This window comes from Vicia villosa, linkage group LG4 (assembly GCF_029867415.1).
Source record: "Vicia villosa cultivar HV-30 ecotype Madison, WI linkage group LG4, Vvil1.0, whole genome shotgun sequence".
Lineage (NCBI taxonomy): Eukaryota > Viridiplantae > Streptophyta > Magnoliopsida > Fabales > Fabaceae > Vicia > Vicia villosa.
The window spans coordinates 179,081,277-179,104,618 of NC_081183.1; the positions used below are offsets into that span (position 1 = coordinate 179,081,277).

The 23,342-nt window shown below is 34.0% G+C and overlaps 1 protein-coding gene and 1 long non-coding RNA gene across 3 annotated transcripts in view; one reads left to right on the plus strand and one right to left on the minus strand.

Moving 5' to 3' along the window:
* Window positions 1–23,342, plus strand: part of LOC131596181 (BURP domain-containing protein 5-like) — a 42,665-nt gene that overhangs the window by 17,667 nt on the left and 1,656 nt on the right. Inside the window, exons 1-2 of one of the 2 annotated variants that reach the window (XM_058868766.1) lie at window positions 23,025–23,111; window positions 23,238–23,307. In XM_058868766.1, the coding sequence (XP_058724749.1) occupies window positions 23,073–23,111; window positions 23,238–23,307 (109 nt within the window). In that variant the 5' untranslated portion in view covers window positions 23,025–23,072. Of the gene's footprint in view, window positions 1–23,024; window positions 23,112–23,237; window positions 23,308–23,342 lie in introns of those variants that run through there. The other variant, XM_058868767.1, reaches the window with a different exon arrangement.
* Window positions 14,360–15,405, minus strand: LOC131596184 (uncharacterized). Its single transcript, XR_009282176.1, has 2 exons — window positions 15,065–15,405; window positions 14,360–14,580 (listed from the first exon to the last, which is right to left on the minus strand). It is a non-coding gene; the product is annotated as an uncharacterized LOC131596184 (long non-coding RNA).

Consider the following 23,342-nt stretch of genomic DNA (forward strand, 5'->3'; position numbering starts at 1 on the left):
AATAAATGTACATATAGTAATAATAATATTTAGTAGTAAAATAAAGTTGGTTAATTTTTAGTAGTAAAATAAAGTTGGTTAATGAAAAATAAAATGTTGTTAAAAAATACGATGTAGGAGTAAGATTTGAGTGTCGGAATAATATTTTTCTTTCCTAATAACAAGATAAATTACATTTCTATTTCCTCCACCGTCTAGCAAGTATGTCCTATATGGCAGCTTGTTTGTCTTTTTGTGAAGAATGGTACCAAGGTGTCACAATATAAATTATTAAATCTCGAGTAAACTTTAATTTTTAACTCGTGAAATATTCGTGCGTTCGCATGGATATTAATGCCGTACATGCATTTGTTTTTATAAAATATAATAAAATTAAAATTAAAAAAATTTTAAATTATTTAATCAAATTTTTTTAATTTTTAAAACACAGGTAATGTCATTTGGTTTCTAAATTTTCCGAAGTCTTATCTTTGCTATTTGTATGTATTTTAGCACCATGTGTGTTAGCATAATGTGAATGTCAATAACAGTTGCTAAGGGGCGAAAAAAAGGTATTTTACCTTTTTTAAGGGGTTCTATTCAATTGTAAATTAAACCTAAAATATGTGCATGAATGTATTTTTTACCATAACTTAATCATTAAAAAGTTTGAGGCTTTGTGTTGTAGGCTGTCTTGCACACCCTAAAAAATAACTCTGAAAGTAAGTTGTAGTAGACTTTATGTGTAGTTAGAAAAGTTGTAAGGTTGTTATATCAATCAGTTGAGCTGGCACTGAGTTTGGTACACTTAGTGCATGCAGACTCCTTATAAATAGGTTAAACTCACACTTTTGTAAGAGAATAAAATTGAGAATCCTAACACTCACACAACAATGACGCTAACTTCCAGAATTAATTATGCATTCATCCAAGCAACAAATATTAAAAAGTGTAAAGGCATGAATCGCAGAGGACTTTCATGATTGTAGCTTGGCTTGGTTAACAAGGAAGTGTCATTTCTCTCGACAATTGAAACGAAAGTGTCAAAACCTAAGAGAGCATTTAATTTCACAATTTATTTCATCACAAACTTACCAACCAATTTCATTCTCTTCTTGCTCAAGAAGTCAACCTTTTTATTTTCAAGGTAAACTCGTTATTGTTATTCGCAAAGCTCTTTGCTTTACTTCTTTTTCTTTTCAACAACTTGAGCAACCTACTTAATATTTTTAATTCAACTTTCCCCAACTTGAATGCCAACATCATATAATAAGATTGATCCCTAAACTAAGGAAAAGGAATCAATCTAAACTATATTTAATAGTTACGGATTCAAGGTTAAAATAAAGTCATCAAGATTCAATCAAAAATCGATAATGAGGTATCAAAATGCAAACAAGAATGTTTAACCGACATGAATCTTGGCAAAACGGCTCTAAGTGGTTAGCAAATACTCACACACTCACCGAGTAGGTCACTTTTGGTCGAGAAGTTATACTCATAATGCGAGACAAAACGCCTTGATCACTTTCATGCTTTACACAATTCAATAAAAACAAAAGATTAAACATAAGAAAAACGAGTTAAGACGCACATTGTTGGTATCCCGCACAATTATATATATACAAATGGAAAGTCTCCTCACTACTAATTTATGTACTACAGTGATTCAAATTTGAACTATTTTTACCCAAGCAAAATATTGACATCTAATTTGTACAATTAAGAGCATAAAAATCATCTTAAGGAAAACGGTAAAAATGTACCTTGCTCGTACAATTTTTACATTATATCATCACCTCCCCATTTGTTTGTGACTACTCTTTTTCAACAAGGAAGCAAAAGCAATGTTCCTTCAAGTTAATCACTAGGACAAACCTTTTTAACACAAAAAAATTTAAAAATTATAACTAAAATGCATTACTTATAAATTACTAAAGCAAACACCAAACGGTGTAAAATATCCAGAAGGCGTAAACTAACCTCAATCCAAAATACCTCATCCTAAAAGGGATAGAACAAAACAAAACAATAAAAGTATCAACTGAAAAGAAAAAACAAAGCATAAATAAAAATACTTAGAACTAAACCAACTAAATCATTCCTCCTCATCATCAGAACCAACAGGATCACGTAGTAGATCTGGAAGAGGCGCAAATGGCGAGAGATGGAATGAAGCATCAAACAAATGGTGCAAAATTTGTAACAGCGGCACTCATGACGAGAGGGACTGTTGGAACAAAGGAAAACCGCAATGCCCCAATTGCAAGAGATTCGGGCACCTTCAAAAGGATTGTCGTCTTGCAAATCAGCAACATGCTTCGTACGCAGAAGGAGAATCTGATGAAGGAAATTTGTTTTTTGCTTGTCAAAAAGCATTGCATGAAGAAGGTAAAAATATTTGGTATTTGGACAGCGGTTGTAGCAACCATATGATCGGACAGAAGGAAGCATTTATAAATATTGATTCTTCATTCGGCTCAAAAGTTAAATTGGGCAATGGAGAACATGTCGAAGTGAAAGGGAAAGGAAGCATTGGAGTGACCACGGAGCAAGGAAGCAAAGTCATACATGACACGCTTTATGTGCCAGAATTAGACGAAAATTTGCTTAGCATTAGACAACTTCTGGAGCACGGCTATTCTCTAAACTTGTACACACAGATGTGTGTGGCCCTATGAATACTTTGTCTCATGGCAAAAACCTGTACTTTATCTTGTTTATTGAAGACTTTACCCGCATGACTTTGGTATATTTCATGAGACAAAAATCTGAAGCGTTTGTAATCTTTAAGAAATTTAAAGCATTAGTTGAAAAACAAAGTGGTAGATTTATAAAGATGATGAGAAGTGATCGAGGGAAGGAGTACACCTCAAATGAATTTCACAAATTTTGTGAAGATGAAGGTGTTGAAAGATAGCTCATTGTTAGCTATACACCTCATCAAAATGGTGTATCTGAAAGAAAGAACCAAACCGTGATGGAGATGGCGAAATCTATGCTACTTGAGAAAGGTTTTCCTAAAACCTTTTGGCCCGAGACCATTAACACTAATGTGTATTTGATGAACAGGTGTCCAACAAAGGTCGTGTGGAAAAAGACTCCATTTGAAGCCTGGAGTGGAAGAACACCGTCGGTGAACCATCTTAATTTTTTTGGATGTGTTTGCTATGCTCAAATTCATAAACAAAAACGGACAAAGCTGGAAGAAACAAGTGAAAGATGTGTCTTTATTGGCTATAGTTCCATGTCAAAGCGCTATAGATTTTACAACTTGAAGACAAACAATGTGATCATTAGCCGGGATGTTGTATTTGAAGACAAAATGAAGTAGAAAACAGTCCCTAGAATCATATTACAACAGCAAAATTCAGCAGCTGAGAATGAGCAATCAACCCCATGTACACCAAGTTCCTCATCCTCTCCAAGTTTACCAAATTCAAGTTCACCATCTCCCAGCTCAATTCCAATAAAATTGAAGGATTTGGAGGAATCATAAACTTTTGACGAAGCAATCAAATAAGATGTTTGGAGGAATGCGATGCAAGAAGAAATAAATGCCATTGAGAAAAACAAAACATGGCAGCTAGTTGAAAAGCCAAATGACAAAGAAGTTATTGGAGTAAAGTGGGTGTACAAATTGAAGCATAATCCAAATGGGTCAATTCAAAGAGCCAAGGCTAGATTGGTAGTAAAAGGCTATGCACAGCAGCCTGGAATTGACTTTAGTGAAATTTTTGCCCTAGTTGCAAGATTGGATATTGTACGAACAGTTATTGCATTAGCAGCTCAGAAAGGATGAAATATGTACCAACTTGATGTGAAGTCAACTTTCTTGAATGGAGAATTAAAAGAAGAGGTATATGTGCAGCAACCTCAAGGCTTTGTGACTAAAGGCTAATAAGAAAAAGTTTACAAGTTGAAGAAAGCTCTCTATGGGTTGAAACAAGACCCTAGAGCGTGGTATAGTGAAATTGACAGCTACTTCATTCAACAAGGATTTCAAAGAAGTCAGAGTGATCATACCTTGTATGTGAATCATCAAGGTAAAGATGATATCCTTCTTGTTGCCCTTTATGTTGATGATTTGGTGTATACGGGTAACAAATGATTTGGTGTATACGGGTAACAACAAGAAAATGGTTCAAAATTTTAAAATAGAAATGATGAAAAAAATATGAGATGAGTGATCTGGGCTTGTTGCATCATTTTCTTGGTATTGAGGTTTACCAAGATGAATATGGAGTTTTTATTTGTCAAAGGAGATATGCTGAAAATATTTTGAAAAAATTTGGCATGAATGGCTGCAAACCTGTTGATATTCCTTTAGTGGTGAATGAAAAATTAAAGAAGGAAAATGGTGGAAGATTAGTAAATGCAAGCATGTATAGAAGTTTGGTTGGAAGTTTGTTTTATCTAACAGCTACACGACTCGATTTAATGTTTGCTGCTAGTTTACTCGCAAGGTTCATGAGTAAACCAAGTCATTTACATCTTGGAGCAGCAAAAAGAGTTCTAAGGTATGTCATGGGAACCATGGAGCATGGAATCAGGTTTGAAAATAATTCTAAACTTGAAGCTAAAGGCTACTTTGGTAGTGATTGGGCTAGAAATGTTGATGACATGAAAAGCACTTCTAGTTATGTGTTCAGCCTGGGTTCAGGAGTAATTTCTTGGTGTTCGAAGAAACAAGACATTGTAGCGCAATCTTCAGCTGAAGCAGAATATTTGGCAGCTGGGTTGGCTACACAACAATCATTGTGGTTGAGAAGAATACTTGAAGATATAGGAGAAAAGCAAGAAGAAAGTATGCTGCTTCATTGTGACAATTAATCAACAATAGCCATGGAGAAGAATCCAGTTTTCCACAGTCGAACAAGACATATTAATATAAAGCACCACTTCATTCGAATTGTGATCGAAGATGGCGATGTGCAGTTAGTGTTATGTAGTTCACAAGAGCAGCTTGCGGACATTTTTACTAAAACACTACCAAGAGGGAGATTTCAATAACTTAGGGAAGCAATTGAAGTTAAAGAGCAACACATTAAGGGGGAGTGTTAAAATTAATGTGTTGTAACCACCACTATCTTTAGTAAGCATCATGTGAGAATTGTATCCATCATAATATAATTATTGTCTCTATTTAGATTTATGGTAGGGTTGTATCATTAAGATTGAGAGAACCAAAGAGTCCTCATCTTGATTATCAACCCATTTGTATTCTCTATCAGTTTCCTTCAAGCCTATATAAAGGTTTTGTAATGCTAAGTTGATAGTAAGAAGTGCATGGTGAATTCAATAAAAGTAGAGTTTTCCAATGGTCATCCACCAGTAGAAGTATAGTGCAAAAAGTGACGAAAATTAGTTTTTCTCTGCAGAATCCTGCAACACTATAATTTATCACATACCACCTCTAGAATACCACCAACAACTACAATAACTCTTCCAAATATGTGATGGTGTTTAATATCATTGATCAGATTCCATAACTTAATAAAAAAATTATAGCTTATCAACATTTTTTAAGCTTTGAGTTATGAGTTAATATAAAAATCGAAAAATGTTGTTTTCCTGCATTTCAGTTGCCGTAATCAGTTACGGTATTTGTCGTAATCGATTACGAGCCCGTAAAAATAGAAATAGATATGTTGCGCTATAACCGTTTATGCTATTTGTCGTAATAGGTTACATTGTAGCTTGTCGTAACCAGTTATATTGTAGGTTACCAGTTATATAAAAAAAATGTATAGAGGAATTGGATGACGTGTGAAATTTAACACAAATGATAAAATATAATATTTTATGTTCATAAATATAAATTCAAACTGCAACCACATCCACACCCGCAACAGCAATTTAAAACCATCCTCCAAACACTCAAAAGATTGTTTTAAAATGAACTGAATTATTGTATTAGTTAATGCGATTCATCCCATCCATGGCAGAAAATTATATATGGAGACGACAACCGATCAGCATCGTCTCCTAACCAAGTTACACGTATGCATAGAACTACCGCTTGAAACCAACAATCTATATAGAATATAATAAACTCAACTTAATCTTCTTGCTCTGAGAACATTAATCAACAATAACAACAACATAGAAAAGTAGTTATCAATAAAACAACATCATACAATAGAACCAAATATTATAACATGTTCCCAAGATACACTTTTTATTGAAACTAATCATACGTGGAATAGGAATCAATTATGAGGTTCATCTAGGTTGTGAAAATATGAAAAATAAATATAAGGAGTAAGAATTTTACACAACAGCTTCATAATTCTTATATTTCTTCTCATAGTTTCTCAAACTAGATGAAGTTTGATGTTGTTATTTTTTCGTTTACCTTTCTTATGTCTTAACAATGTATTTTTCTTGTTTTGTGTCCTACAAACACCCTGAATGTTATCAATTAGATGTGAAACCGAAAATTTAATTTTCAACAACAAATACATGCAACAAAATAAAAACACTAGTAGCTTACATCATCAATGGATATACATGAAGTCGTAGAACTCTAACAAAATATGAAGTTCATATTTTCGTGAAGCTATGAAGAAGAAGTAAAAAGTGGATGAAGTTTTCAACTAAGCTTCATATTTTTTGTAATTTATTCTTGTTAAGGTCGTGAAGACGAATAATAAGGAACTATCTAACAAGAAGATGAAAGAAGAATAATACCTTATGTATGAAGAACAAGAATCACGGCTAATGACGAAGAAGAAGAGAAAAAATGGGTGCTTGGGTTTACCTGCGAAGGATAGGATGCTAGTGTCAAAAAGTGAGAGTTAATTCGCTTATATATGGGTATACTATTTCACAACGGTTAAAACTATCAACTGTAGCGATATCCCTTTTATTATTTATTTAAAAATAAATAAAAGTCCCAAAGGCGTGTCTTAACGTTAAAGGAATAAAATAATTGAGGGTGTTGAGGTGCGAACTCATGAAAATTTCATTTTATCACAACGGTTAAATGATCCACTATTATCTCATGTTAACATTTTTTAATTAAAAAGTAAAAAAATTGTCAGCGCCTCAGTTAGATATGTCACCACAGTGTATTGATGAACTGTGGTGAATTTAGCGTTGTCGTATGCGCTTTTGCAGTAGCGAAAGTTAATATTGAGCGCGCTATCTAAATTGAAAAATAATAAAAATGTAGATGTTGGGGGATCAAACTCGTGTGCACATAATTTTACCCCTTAGATTTTTAATAATCAAGGATAAAGTGATAGCTTTTCATGACGCCATTCGTTACCTCGTTTTTGTTGCTGAGGTTAAATGTATTTCGTATCCGAGATTAAATGTGTTTTTTGTAGTAGCTAGTGTAAATAATAATAGCAATATAATACATAGATATTTTTTTTCTCTTGAAGAAGTTGAATTAGAAATTGCTCTTTTTAATGATGCTTGAGAAGGAAATTTTGATATTCAATCATGAACCCATGAATTATTGACACTTACAAAGTATAATTTTTTAAGTTATTAGACAAATATTGATTATTTTTTAGCGAATCGCTTTTTAATTTTAATGTTTTATTGTCATTTAACAATATAATTTATTTATTATTTTTATAATTGTATTTTAACAAAATTTATATTAATGTATACATATCTTAATTATTTTTAAATGCCATATTCTGTACGCGTATTAGTACCAGATAATAGATACATACTTGTACCTCTACCGTGTAATAGATACATGGAAAATTCTTAGGTGGACACGGACCTAAGAAATTGGTTTACACACAACCAATCACATAATTTTAATTAATTAAAAAATAAATTAAGAATTTTCTCTCTCCTTCATAATCTCAACCACCCCACGAATCCAATTAAAAACAAAATAAAAATAAAAATAAATTAAATATTACTCTCTTTTTATTGGTTGTGCCTAAAAATATAGATTTATGGCCGTGTCCATGCAAGAATTGCTCTAGATACATACTCGTACCTATACAACATAATTTATCGGTTTACAATTGTTACTATCGCCATAAACACCCGATTTACATTTCTATGATTTTAATATTTTCCATTATTTAATTTTTACTATTCTTATTTGAAAGGAAAAAAAATTTTGAGTTAACCTTAAAGTTGACAAAATGGATATATCATATAGATATAGATATTGATTGTATTGTTAATGGATGATCAAAATAATCTATTGAGTGGAGATACATTTTGGTCCTCCCTCACAAAAATTATACATTTCAAATTAGTCTTTTACAATAAAATAGACCCGCTTTAATCCTATATAAAATAAACTATTTTTTAATTTCATTTTTAAACAATTATGAATTAATAATATAAAAAAGACAAAATTGTTTCTTATAAGGAGTTGAACTCAAGCCCTTTAAACCACATCTTACATCTTTATCACTAGACCAATGTACATTCATCAAGAGTAGTTCCCATGATTTCTAGTAATCTTAAATAATTATGAATTTAAAACAAAAAATACAAAATTTATACCAATAGAAATTAATTTGTCTATTCGTAAATGATAGTCACTTTACTAACAAATAGAAATTGATTCGTCTAGTTGTTATTGATAGTCACTTTCCTAATTGTAGAAAATAATTTGTCTAATTGTAAATGATAATTACTGTTTCAACAATATAAATTGATTTGTCTAATTTTAAATGATAGTCACTTTACTAACAATAAAAATTGATTTGTCTAGTTGTAAATGATAATCACTTTATTAACAATAGAAATTAATTTGTCTAGATTAAATGATAGTCACTGTGAAATTTTGGATCGAACTCTAGTGTGGCCGAAGGGTAGCTTCTTGGTTCGACAGGGTTAAGCATGAAGTCGAAGGTTGTTCACATGCTTGTGTCGAAGATGCTAGGGTTGTTAGCATGTTAAATTAGGTTTTAGTGTTTAAACCCTAATTTGTTAAGTTAGCTTGTTTATTAAGTTGACTTGTGTAATGGGCCTTGCTGAAAAAGCCCATTAGTTAGTATGTTAGGTTTTATTATAAATAGCATACTAGTCTCTCATCATTGCTAAGCTGCAAATCCTAATTTAGGGTGAGAGAGGTTATTTGTTATTCTTGTAAACTTGTAATCTTGTTTTAAGAGAAAGTGAAAGAATAGCAGTTATAACCAATTCTTGTGTTCTTATTCTCTTCCCTAATTCCCTATTATACTTTGTGATTGGTATCGTTTTTCACAACAAATTGGTGCGGTGAGCGTGGAGAAGATGCCGTCAACAAAGTATGAGATTGAAAAATTCACCGGAGTGAATGATTTCGGTCTGTGGCGCTTGAAGATGAAAGCCCTACTGGTTCAGCAGGGTTGTTTGGAAGCGTTGAAGGGAGAGGCAGCCATGAATGCTGCATTAACGGCAGCGGAGAAGACAACTATGATCGAGAAAGCACACAGCGCAATTTTGTTGAGCCTTGGTGATAAGGTTCTCCGACAGGTATCAAAGGAGACGACGGCATCAGGGTTATGGGTGAAACTTGAAAGTTTGTATATGACCAAATCGCTGGTAAATCGACTCTACCTGAAACAAGCTTTGTATTCATTCAAGATGATTGAAGACAAAGTATTGGCTGAGCAGTTGGATATGTTCAACAAGCTGATTCTTGATCTTGAAAATATTGATGTGAAGATCGATGATGAAGATCAAGCGCTGTTACTATTGTGTTCTTTGCCTAGATCACATGCTCACTTCAAAGAAACTCTCTTGTATGGAAGGGAGTCCCTGACGTTTGAAGAAGTTCAATCAGCCTTGTACTCTAAGGACTTGAATGAACGAAAGGAGCATAAACCTTCGACTGTTGGCGAAGGTTTGGCCGTTAAAGGAAAACTCTTACGAAAGGATGGTAAGTTCGACAAGAAGAAAGGCAAAAGCCAGTCGAAGTCTTACAGTGGCGAAGCATCTGGCATTCGATGCTACCATTGTAAAAAGGAGGGTCACACAAGAAAGGTGTGCCCTGAACGCCTGAAATATCATGGAGGTAAGGATAATGGCAACGCTGCCATTGTTCAAGATGATTTCGAATCATCTGATGTTCTTGTGGTTTCAAGCAGTGACTCTAAGAGAGAGTGGATTATGGATTCAGGTTGCACTTGGCACATGACTCCAAACAAAGACTTGTTCGAGGAATTATGTGATCAAGATGGTGGATCAGTATTGCTGGGAAACAACAAGGCTTGCAAGATTGCAGGTATTGGATCTGTTAGATTCAAGCTCCATGATGAGTCAATAAGGTTGTTGACTGAAGTCAGGTATGTTCCTGATTTGAAGAGAAATCTGCTCTCTCTTGGTGAATTCGACAAGAAAGGATATGTTTTCCAAGGAGAAAAAAGTATCCTAAGAGTCATGAAGGGTTCGAAGGAAGTCTTGAGAGGCGTGAAGAAACATGGCTTGTATACCCTTGAGGCTGAAGTTGTAAGTGGTTCGACAAATGTTGCATCCACGAAACCTTTGTCGAAAACTGAAATCTGGCACATGAGATTGGGCCATGTCAGTGAAAGGGGTCTGGTCGAATTAGGGAAACAAAATCTGCTTGGTGGAGACAAAGTCGAAAAGCTGAAGTTTTGTGAACCCTGTGTACTTGGAAAATCTTGCAGAGTGAAGTTCAACAAAGGCAAATCAAGAACACATGGATCCCTTGATTACATCCATGCTGATCTTTGGGGGCCTGCAAGGTGTGCATCACATTCTGGGGCAAGGTATTTCCTATCCATAGTAGATGATTATTCCAGAAAATTATGGGTATTCATCCAGAAGACTAAGGATGAAACGTTTGAGAATTTCAAAAGTTGGAAGACTCTGGTTGAAAATCAGACTGGCAGAAAGGTCAAGAGGTTGAGAACCGACAATGGCCTTGAATTTTGCAATGAGGCATTCGACAGTTTTTGTGCTACCTCTGGTATTGCAAGGCATAGAACTACTGCAGGTACTCCACAACAAAATGGTTTGGCTGAAAGGTTTAATCGAACTATTTTGGAGAGAGTTAGATGTATGTTGACTAGTGCGGGGTTAAAGAAGGTGTTCTGGGCTGAGGCTGTTGCGACAGCAACATATCTGATAAACAGATGTCCTTCGACAGCGTTAGATATGAAGACACCTGAAGAAGTTTGGTCGGGACATCCACCAGATCTCGACAAACTGAGAGTATTTGGCTGCATAGCCTATGCTCACATTAGGCAAGACAAGGTCGAACCTAGAGCTCTGAAATGCATGTTCATGGGATACCCAGAAGGAGTCAAAGCTTATAGGCTATGGCGCCTAGAGCCAGGTCACAGGAGGTGTATCACCAGTCGAGATGTTGTTTTCAATGAAGCTGAAATGGCTTTTAAGAAAACTGATGATGTTGGTCGAAGTACAGAAACATCTGACGAAGAGCTGGAACAGGTAGAGATTCCTGTTGAGGTGGAGCATGTTGATGCTGAATTGCATGTCCCTGATGAAGTCGAAGAAGAAGCAGAAGATGCTGAGGAAGTTGAGGAAACTGACGATGACTACCTATTGTCGAGAGATAGGTCGAGAAGAGTCATCAAACCACCTCAGAGACTTGGGTATGCAGATCTTATAGCTTATGCATTAATCTCTGCCAGTGAGGTTCTTGATGATGAACCTAGAGATTATAAGGAAGTTATGAGGAGTCAAAATAAGACTGAATGGCTGAAGGCCATGGATGATGAGATGAAATCTCTTCATGATAATCACACTTGGGAACTGATCAAGAAACCTGCTGGGGCAAGGTTAGTCAGCTGTAAATGGATTTTCAAAGTTAAGGAAGGAATTGAAGGAGTGACGTCGAAAAGATATAAGGCAAGGTTAGTCGCAAGGGGTTTCACTCAGAAAGAAGGTGTCGACTTCAATGATGTGTTTTCTCCTGTTGTGAAACATAGGTCCATTCGAATGCTGCTTGCCATGGTGGCACAGTTCGATCTTGAACTGGAACAGATGGATGTGAAAATTGCGTTCTTGTATGGTGATCTAGATGAAACGATCCTGATGAGGCAACCTGAAGGGTATGTCGAAAAGGGGAAGGATGATTATGTGTGTAAGTTAAAGAGATCCTTGTATGGGCTGAAACAATCTCCTCGACAGTGGAATAGGAGATTCGACAAGTTCATGGCACGCATAAGTTTCATTAGAAGTCAGTTCGACCACTGTGTTTACTTCAGATTTCGACCTGGTAATTCATTTGTTATTTTGTTGCTTTATGTGGATGATATTCTCATAGCAAGCAACAGTGTCGAAGATGTGATGAGGGTGAAGGCTGAACTCAATAAGGAGTTCGATATGAAGGATCTGGGAGCTGCTTCCAGGATTCTTGGAATTGACATTCGAAGAGATAGAAAGAAGTCGAAGTTATGCCTATCTCAAGAGGCATATCTACGGAAGATTCTTGAAAAGTTTGGTATGTCGAATTCGAAGCCAGTTGTGACTCCAACAAACCCTCAATTCAAGCTGAGTATTGATCAGTGTCCCAGTACTGATGTGGAAAGAGCCTATATGAATAGCATCCCATATGCTAATATAGTTGGTTCTTTGATGTATGCTATGGTTTGTACTAGACCCGACATAGCATACGCAGTAAGTCTTGTAAGCAGGTACATGGCGAATCCTGGAAAGGCTCACTGGCAAGCATTGAAGTGGATTTTAAGGTACATAAATGGGTCTGTGAATAGAGTCCTAATTTATGGTGGAGCCTTGGGTGAAGATGGTAAAGCAGTAATCGAAGGATATGTCGACTCTGATTATGCAGGTTGTATGGATTCCAGGAAATCTATTTCTGGATATGTTTTCACTATGTTTGGCACAGCAATTAGTTGGAAAGCAACACTTCAGAAGGTTGTTGCTCTATCAACCACTGAAGCGGAGTACATTGCATTAACTGAAGCTGTGAAAGAAGCATTGTGGCTTGAAGGTTTTGCGAAGGAGCTGAAACTTCAAGGTCGAGGTATCACTGTTAAATGTGATAGTCAAAGTGCAATACACCTGTCGAAGAATTCAGCCTATCATGAGCGAACTAAGCACATTGATGTGAGGCTACATTTCGTCAGAGGAGTAATCGAGCGTGGAGAAGTCCAAGTGCTGAAGGTTTCGACTGAAGACAATGCTGCTGATATGATCACCAAGACATTGCCGAGTTGCAAGTTTTTCCACTGTATGCAGTTGATAAAGTTGCATGAAGAAAGCTAGTTTGTTCCCTTGATGTTGTAGAGTTAGATCCAAGGTGGAGATTTGTGAAATTTTGGATCGAACTCTAGTGTGGCCGAAGGGTAGCTTCTTGGTTCGACAGGGTTAAGCATGAAGTCGAAGGTTGTTCACATGCTTGTGTCGAAGATGCTAGGGTTGTTAGCATGTTAAATTAGGTTTTAGTGTTTAAACCCTAATTTGTTAAGTTAGCTTGTTTATTAAGTTGACTTGTGTAATGGGCCTTGCTGAAAAAGCCCATTAGTTAGTATGTTAGGTTTTATTATAAATAGCATACTAGTCTCTCATCATTGCTAAGCTGCAAATCCTAATTTAGGGTGAGAGAGGTTATTTGTTATTCTTGTAAACTTGTAATCTTGTTTTAAGAGAAATTGAAAGAATAGCAGTTATAACCAATTCTTGTGTTCTTATTCTCTTCCCTAATTCCCTATTATACTTTGTTATTGGTATCGTTTTTCACAACAGTCACTTTACTAACAATAAAATTTGTTAATATTAATAGAAATCCTAGAAATTACTTGTCATGAATGTACATTTACCGAGTGGTAAAGACACAAAGATGTATTTTAAAGATCCTGGTTTAATTCTTTATAAAAAAACAATTTTAATTTTTTGACTTGTGTAATATTTACGAGGGACCAAAATCTTCACTCTAATTCATTCATCTATTAACACTAAACTAAAATTTCTTTAAACTAAAATTCATCTAATTTATCACTTGAGATCTTTTTTATGGATATCCATCAATCCATAAAATAAATTAAAATATCTTTAATTTGATTTTTACTATCAATTATTTTGTTTTTATATTTTACAAAAAAAAAAATGTTTTGAAACAATTTTTAAAATATATTTTTTAAACGTACATGGGACACTTTTTGTGTCTTTGCAGTAACTATTTAATCGCATTTTTTTACAAAACTCTCTTTTGACTTATCATAATCATTCATAAATTAATAAATTGAATTTAAAATAAAAGGCAACTATTTTTAAATATTATCATGTTATTAATTTGAAATCTATTTTACAATTTATTATATCTTTCATTTAAGAAAGCAGGTCGTGAAACGCGAGGAAAGGAAAAACAAAATGAAAATTATTGTTTATCATGCCACTTGACAATTATTGTACATGCTTTTGTCTTAAAATGGAATGAGTTATTGAAAAAAAATACTAGATAATGCCATTCATCCCATCCATTATTAGATAACTTTCCACACTCAGTCCAAACACAGCTTTGTCTTAAAATCAAATGAATTATTGTATTAAATATTGCCATTCATCCTATACATGGCAGATAATTAGAGATGGAGACGACAACTAGCATAATATAATATGAGAACAGCACCGTCTCCTAACCAAGTTACACGTTTGCAAATCTGCATGAAACCACCGCTTGAAACAAAGCAATTTTAATAATTACACAATACCATCCATTCAAGATTTGTTTCTTTATTCAGAGTTTCAGTAAAAATAATATCATAAATATTATATGCCAAATTTACTTTATCATCTGGGTGTAAGTATACTGAGATATGTGTCATGAGGTAAACTTCTTTTTTGAAACTCTGTAGCATAGATAACTATTAGAAATTTTTGAAAAAAAAGTTAAAAGTTATGTTCGAATAGTGATTCTGAGAATAACTAAGTTAAGAATTATATTAAAACTATAAAATTAAAACACTACTTTACCTTCATTTCAATTAATGAAAATTATGCAAGAAAAAGGATATGCATATCTCAGCTTCATTTCTATTAATATGTAAAGTGTGTTTGAAATATAATTACTACAATGACTCTTCCAAATATATGATTGTGTTTAATATCATTGATTAGCAATTGTTCAAGAGGACAATTTTGGTGAAAAATAGTGACTTACTTTGTGTCACGTGTTTGTCGGAGGATGAATCTTTATCACACTTATTTCGGGGTTGTGAGGTAACTTCGCGGATTAGAAGGAGGATGTTTGAGTGGATTGGCCCCATTCTGAAGATGTCTTTGGAGCAGTTTGTAGGTTTCTTCAATTTTTGCGAAAATGTGAAGTGTTTGTCTAAGATGACTATTGTGGAGGTGATTTGGTTAACCACGATTTGATGCTTATGGCTTAAGCGTAATGCAATCATCTTCTAAAATGAGATTTTTAGCTTTACCGAGTGTATGTCAGAGATAGTTCTATTTTCTTAGAATTGGCTTTTGTCTTTCTACAACTTAGCGGATTATTGTAATTTTCATACTTCAAATATTCTACCACTCATTTCTTTTAAGTAGTAGGAACTTTCTGTATCTCTCTTGTTAGTTCCATTGCCTATTAAAAAATATATCATTGAACAGATTCCATAAGTTAATAAAAAATTATAACTTACAAACATTATTTAAGCTTTGAGTTAGTGAGTCAAAAAGACTATAATTTTCATAAAATTATTATGTATATCTAGAATGAAATTCAAGATATATGACACTTAAGTCTTATCTAGAATGGAGTTTAATCGCAGGTAGGTCCAATAAATTTCTTTTCCATATATTGAAAGGATTCTCGACCATGCTTATGGTGAGTGGTGACAAAGACAAATTCATCATACTGGTGAGTACTTGTCCCCATTCATAATAGCATTTTCTTATCAGTACTATATAATATTTAAGTTGTGAGGCAAAAAAGAAAGGCTATAATTTGTCATTAAATTATTATTTTTTTTATCTAGAACAAAATTTAAAATATATACCATAATGGTTTTGACAAATAATGATAATGGAAATATAGATTAAAAGAAATCATAGCAATGTAATATTTTGTAACAAAAAGAACAAATTTAGCAATTAAACTCATAATTTATAATCTTTCAATTTTACATAATTGGATGTTATGGTACTTTTTCATCATATTATTTACATAGATACTCTTATAAAAGCCGAGCCGATTGTTTGTTTTAACATTTAATTTTAAAATTATATTAAAAGAAATAAATATGATATATTAAATATATTATTTTCTTATATATTAATAACATGCCAAGGATTTAGCTTATTACAACAATTTTTCTTATTTTTAGAGATGTTAATTTGCGTCTCTTAACAGGAATCTTCGTGAGAATTATCGATTCAAAACTTTAAAGTTGGAGATTTTTTTTTCCATGGGGACGAGAATGGAGGGAAAATGTTCTTCCAATGATACTTTGGACCGGAGATTGGAAAGATATCCTCCGCCCCACTGATTCCCCATACCCCGAACATTTATTCATATTTTATATCTTATATTTTATTTAATATATAATCACATATATAATTTAACATGTTTTTTTATAAAAAATATATTAATGTATTAGAAAATGAAGAGGTTATTAGCGGATGAATATTTTTTGTTTTGTTTTATTGTCTATTGTATTATTTCACTATTCTAATTACTAAATCCTAGAAAATTGCATCCAATACATACAATGTACATGTTGTATCCTCATTTTCTTTTCTCAACTCCGTCTCCTCATTCAACATCTCTTAAGGGGGGTCAGGTTGATGTGCATAAGGTATATCCTTATGCACGGTACATAAGTCTCGTACGAGTAATATTTAAATTGTTCCGAGTAACATTTTAATTAGAAACGGGTAATAATATCATAATCCATGAATAATATATGCATTATTTGTACACATCTATTAATTATGAGTGATTATTAATTGTGAGTAATGAGTACACTATTCTGAGTAATATTTACACCATTATGAGTAATATCGAATTTTAACTATTTTGAGTAACATATTCATTGTTCTGAGTAATATTTATACTATTTTGAGTAATCTGTATATTATTTTGAATAATAAATATAATACTTTGAGTAATATAAACAATATTTAAGTATTTATGCACCGTGCATAAGGATATACCTTAGGCACATCAACACATCCCTCTTAAGGGGTTAGTGTTGTTTTTTACTTATGTATTGTGACATTACATCATAGTTGTACAAGGACATGCATTGTACCAACAAGTTCGATTGAATTTTTTTTTATAAAAAAAAATTAGGAACATATTGTATTTTTTAATTCTAAAAAAAAAAATTGTATTCTCTTTTTCAATATATCATTGCTTACATGTAGGGGTGGCAAAACGGGCAGGAGCCCGTCGGGCCGCCCGCGCACCCGCCAAATAATGACAGGTTGAATTGGGATTTTAGGCTCGCCGCTCGCCAAAGTCCGCCCCGCCAAAATCCGCCGTCCGCCATACCCGCCCCGCCAAAGTCCGCCGCTCGCCAAAGCCCGCTCCTCCTCGAAAACTCACTCTTTTTTTAGTTAATTCTAATAATTGCAATTCTTGATGGTTTATTTTATACATTTATTTATAAATATATGTAATTTTTTTTGAGTAAATTTGTTAAAAAATTACCTTTATAAAAAATTGTTTTAAAAAATAAGTGAAAATTTTAATTAAAAGGTAAAAAAAAGCCTATTAATCTATTAAAAAAATATAAATAAAAATAGGCGGGTCAACCCGCCGCCCGCCAACTCGCCATCTTGGCGGGGTGGGCATGACTTTTATGCCCATTTTACTTGACGGACATGCCCGCCCCGCTCGTTTTTTGGCGGGCATAAGGCCGGGCGGACGGAGCTGGCGGCTCGTTTTGCCACACCTACTTACATGGACGGATCCAAAGCTAAGTGTGCGGGTGTTGTGGCCCCCAATGCACATTATTTATTTGTTAAATTATATGCAAATTATTATAATCATTGTTTATAGAGTAGAGGACTATGTAAATATGTATTTTATTTAGCTGCACTTGAAGTTTTTAACAATTTGGCATACAAATATTTAGAAGTTCAAAAATATTTGTTATATGACGTATATTTATCTTTTATAACTATAATATTTGTAATGTTAAATTTATAATATAAAATTTGCCCTCACATTCTAAAATTTTTGGGTCCGTTGCTATAGAAAACAAAATTTCTTCCCTGCATTGAGTTCATGTTATCTCAATATCAAGATAGCTATCAAATGATCGTATATAAGTTACATAAGCTACATGCAAGGATCCCACAGTTGCATTAACTCAAGTACTTTGTGATTTTTACTTTATCTTCTACAATACTGTTTTGAAATTACCCCCTTTAATATTTTTTTCTGGTTTCTCTTCAAGAGTATAAATTAAAAATTAAATCTGGGATAAATAAAAAAAAATTACAAAGATAACTTGTGCTTTTAAGATATAAAAGATATGGATTTTAACATTTCAAAGATAATCTAATTATTTTTTTAGAGATAAAGCAAATTTGGACTATATTACAGCAGCGGTATTGAATTTAACCTAAATAATAGTATTAAATAATGGCATTCATCCTATCCATGGCAGACAATTAAATATGGAGACGACAACCGATCAGCACCGTTTCCTAACCAAGTTACACGTTTGCATAGAACCACCGCTTGAAACAAAGCAACTTTAATAATTACACAATACCATTCATTCAGGATTTGTTTCTTTGTTCAGAGTTTCAGTAAAAATAATATCATAAATATCAGATGCCAATTTCACTTTATCATCTGGGTGTAAGAATACTGAAATATGTGTATGAGGTAGACTTCTTTTTTGAAACTCTTCAGCATAAATAACTATCAGAAATTTTGAAAAGAAAAAATTTAAAAGCTATGTTCGAATATAGTGATGGTGAGAATAACTAAGTTAGAAAATTATATTAAAATTAAAAAATTAAAACACTTTACTACCATCATTTCAATTAATGAAAATTATGCATGAAAAAGGATATGCATATCTAAGCTTCATTTTTGGGTACTCTACAAAGTCAAATAAAAAATTAAAAATGATGAAATATAGCTATGTCTTGAAATCATCATAGTTCCTAATATATGTGAAACTAAATTCTAATCAACCGATATATTTTTGTGGATCATGCAGAATCCAATCACTAGTGGCAAAAATATACCTACAATGTTAATGATGTACTCTCAAAATGATCCAAATACTCCCTAAGCTAAAATTATATGATGTGCGTGACACTCACCAGTGCAACAATATTAAAAGCTATTCTCCAACCAGGTATGCCAAATAATGGTGTTGACAATAGTTTTATGTTAATAATATCCAATAGATATATTAAAATACTTTCATAATTTTAAATATTATCATGTTATTAATTTTAGATCTATTTTACAATTTATTATAGGTTAATGCTAAAAATTAAATTTAGAAATTCTTACTTAAAAATTTTAAATTATTTTCATTAAAAATTAAAAATTAAAAATTAATATATTTATTACGTTTTCCATTACAAACTCGCGTTTGGAAAGAGAAAGAACTGAAAATTATTGTCCAACTTCCCACACTCACTCCAAACTCGGACAAGATTACTGAAGCCATTCGCCTCCAAACACCCCTTTGTTTTAAAATCAAATAATCCAATCATGATTTTGTTTTAAAACAAGATATTGTAAAATATTGAGCCCATATCCATTACGGCACGCCATTAAAAAGAATTTAAAAAGAAGGCGACAAAAATTCTGAATTTTATCATAAATCTTTGAAAAAAAGGAGGAGATTGAACGCTATTACTGCTGTTGTGTCTGAAGGAGGCAGGGTGGAGGGTGTTGAGGCTGTCAAAGGCGCGGTGAAATCTCATTTCGAAGCTATGTTTAAAGAACCTATGCGGGGCAGACCTATCCCGGAAGGTTTGGACTTAAAATCTTTAAATGATGAGGATATAACATGGTTAGAGAGACCGTTTGAGGAAAGCGAAGTTAAGGATGCGGTGTGGGCGTGCGACGGTAACAAAAGTGTTGGTCCAGACGGTTACTCCTTTGATTTTTATAAGAAGTGCTGGAGGTTCATTAAGAAAGATGTGTTGAGGTTTGTGGAGGATTTCTACAGAAATGCTAAGCTTTCTAAAGCTTGTTCTTCATCCTTTCTAACCTTAATTCCGAAGATAAAAACCCGCAGCAACTGAGCGAGTATAGACCTATTTGCCTTGTTGGAAGCTTATACAAGATTCTAAGTAAATTGATTTTTTTGAATAGGCAATTGATTAATAAAGCTCGCACTAGGGGTGCAACCCTTACACAAAAATGTGATTGGAAAATTAGTGTCTAGCTGCCAAACAGCTTTTGTTCCAGGTTGGAACATCTCTGATGGGGTTTTGCTGTTAAATGAAGTTCTAGATTTGGCTTGTAGGGAGAAAATAAGTTATTTGGCGTTGAAGGTAGATTTCGAAAAGGCCTACGCTTGTGTTAGTTAGGACTTTTTAAGGAAGATGCTTCATTTGTTTGGTTTCAGGAGTCGTTGGCTTCGGTGGATGGAATGCTGTGTTTTCAATAGTCACTTGTCCATTCTTATTAACAGGAGCACCACCAAGGATTTCAAGGCGGAAAGAGGTCTTCGCCAAGGAGACCCTTTATCTCCTTTTTTATTTGTGCTGGTCGCAGAAGCTCTCACGGGGCTGATGAAAAATGCAGTAGTCAGGGGCGAATACAGAGGATTCAGAGTTAATGAAGAGTTTGAAGTTAATCTTGTTCAGTTTGCAGACGATACTATCTTGGTGGCGGAGGGAATTAGCGATAATATTTGGATGATGAAATCCATTTTAAGGGGGTTTGAGATCATGTCTGGGCTGAGGATTAATTTTAATAAGAGCAAAATTTACGGTGTTCATGTTAGTCAATGGTTAATGGAAGCGGCGTCAAATTTCTTATCGTGTGACATTGATTATCTTCCGTTTAAGTATCTTGGCGTTACTGTTGGGAAAAGTCCTAGAAAGATGTCATTGTGGAAATGTCTCATTTCTAATTTGAAGAACAAATTGTCTGTTTGGAAAGGTAGGTATCTCAACATGGCTGGTCGGATGGTTCTTATTAATTTCGTTTTAAATGCTATCCCCATCTATACGTTATCCTTCTACAAAGCCCCATCAAAAGTGATTCAAGAGATTCGTCGTATTCAAAGTAATTTTCTATGGCAAGGTCGGGATGGAAATCATTCAACTCATTGGATTCGTTGGAGTACCGTTTGTCTTTCCAAGGAGAAGGGAGGCATAGGAATAAAAGATGTGAAGACTATGAATATAGCGTTGCTCAACAAATGGAAATGGAGGATAATTAATGAGAAAGAAGCTGTTTGGAGAGACATTATTAGTCACCGTTATGCTAATCTGGTGCTGAAAAATTTTCGTTGGAGATAAAAGTGTGTTGAGCAAGAAGGACTCCATTTGGTGGCGAGACTTGATCTTGTCGGATGATTCTGTTAACTCTAATTCTTGTTTTGCAGGTGCTGTTTTAAGCAAGGTCGCTAATGGGCGAGGAACATCGTTTTGGTATTCTAATTGGTTGTGCCAGCAATCTCTGAAGGATGCTTTTCCGGAGGTTTTCGCCTTAGCTCTTAACAATTGCTGTAGTGTTGAAGATGCTGGCTACTAGCAGGATGATGAGTGGCATTAGAACTTAGATGGCATTGTGGAGTCCCATCATCCGGTCGTCCAGAATTTTGGAGGCGATAATTCTGTTTTGCTTAATGATGTGATTCTGATCAAAGAAGATGAATACATTTATGTTTGGCTGAAGAATGATGAAGGACAGTTTACCGTTCGTTCCTGCTACTCTTGGCTGACGGCGGACAATGCTTTGGACTCGGTTTCTCCTGCTGTGTTGGGTGCGTTATCGTGTTGTTGGAATTCTGCAGCTCCCAAAAAGTTGCAGTATTTTGGCTGGAGAATGCTTCACGACAGACTTCCATCCAAGGATCAACTTTTCAAACGTGGTATCATTACGAAAATCACCCAACTCAGGTGCGTGTTTTGCTCGTTTGATGAATCTGCTGTGCATCTGTTTGCGTCGTGTCCATTTGCAGATAACATTTGGAGGACAGTCTACACTTGGATTGGGTCGATTGCGGAATTGAGTTTGGAAGAATTCAAGTCCTTTCTCTTCAATTGTGAGAAAATCTTGAGTAAGAGGAAGCGCAGAGTGGTGTCGGTTATTTTGTTTGTCACTGTTTGGAGCATTTGGCTTATGAGGAGTGATATTATTTTTAATAATGTTAGTCCGAGTTTCGTCGATTGTATGTCGGCCATAGTATTTAGATCTTGGAATTGGCTCTCCTCCTTTTGTAAGAATGTAAATTGTAGTAATCTTTACACCTGGAACTCTTTTCCTCTCCTTTGTTTTGAGATGAAATAGTTCTGTCGGTGTTTGTATTGTTGGGTGGAGCTCCCTTTAGCTTCCTTTAATAGAATCCTTGCCTATTAAAAAAAAATGAGGAAATGTAAATTAATGCCACATGCAAGTCCATCATCCCAGACTCACTCTAAAGAAAAAAAATTAAATAACAATGTTTAAAAAAAAACAAAAAAAAAATAAATTTTTCAAAAAATTTATCAAAGTGTCTGGGTTTTTTTGCTGGACCTCCTAGGGTATGTGTGAAACCATTTGGCACATTGATATAAAATTTTCTTGAATTAGCCCATTCACTTAACGCATTAGTGTAGTAGGAATAGGCATGTCAATTCATTTGAGGCATATATTATTTTTAAATAGACAAAAAAAATATAATAAAAAATAAATATCCACATAGGCGCCGCGTACACCTAATTATTGTACCAATGCGCCAATTTATTTGGCGCATACTTCACGGGATCCTGCAAAACTTAGACACTTTGATAAATTTTCTAAAAAATTTATTTATTTTTGGTAATTTTTTCTTAAACCTTGTTATTTAATTTTTTTTCCACTCTAAACAAACACACCTTTGTTTGAAAAATATTAGATAATGGCTATTCATTCTGCACCGTTTCCAAACAGAGTCACATGTTTGCAAAACTGCATAGGACCATCCCCTCTCTACATTATATAAATGCTACATGCGTCTTTGTTTTCATTTCACCTTCATTGATCCAATATGAAGTTTCATTTCTTTCACATTATTACTTTTCTCATGGTCAGTTGCTCACAAACTCCATGCATAAACCACTTTCATTTCTTCAAATACTTGTTGTGATATTCTCTGTCTCTATTTTTGCTTGTAAACAAATGATTACTAATGTTAATATATTCTCAAATGCAGCTTCTGCTAGTGGCAACTAATGCAGAAACGTTACCGATGACAAAAGTCATCACTAATCTGCTACTCCCTAGTCAGTGTCATACTATAAAACTTATGCTTATATAA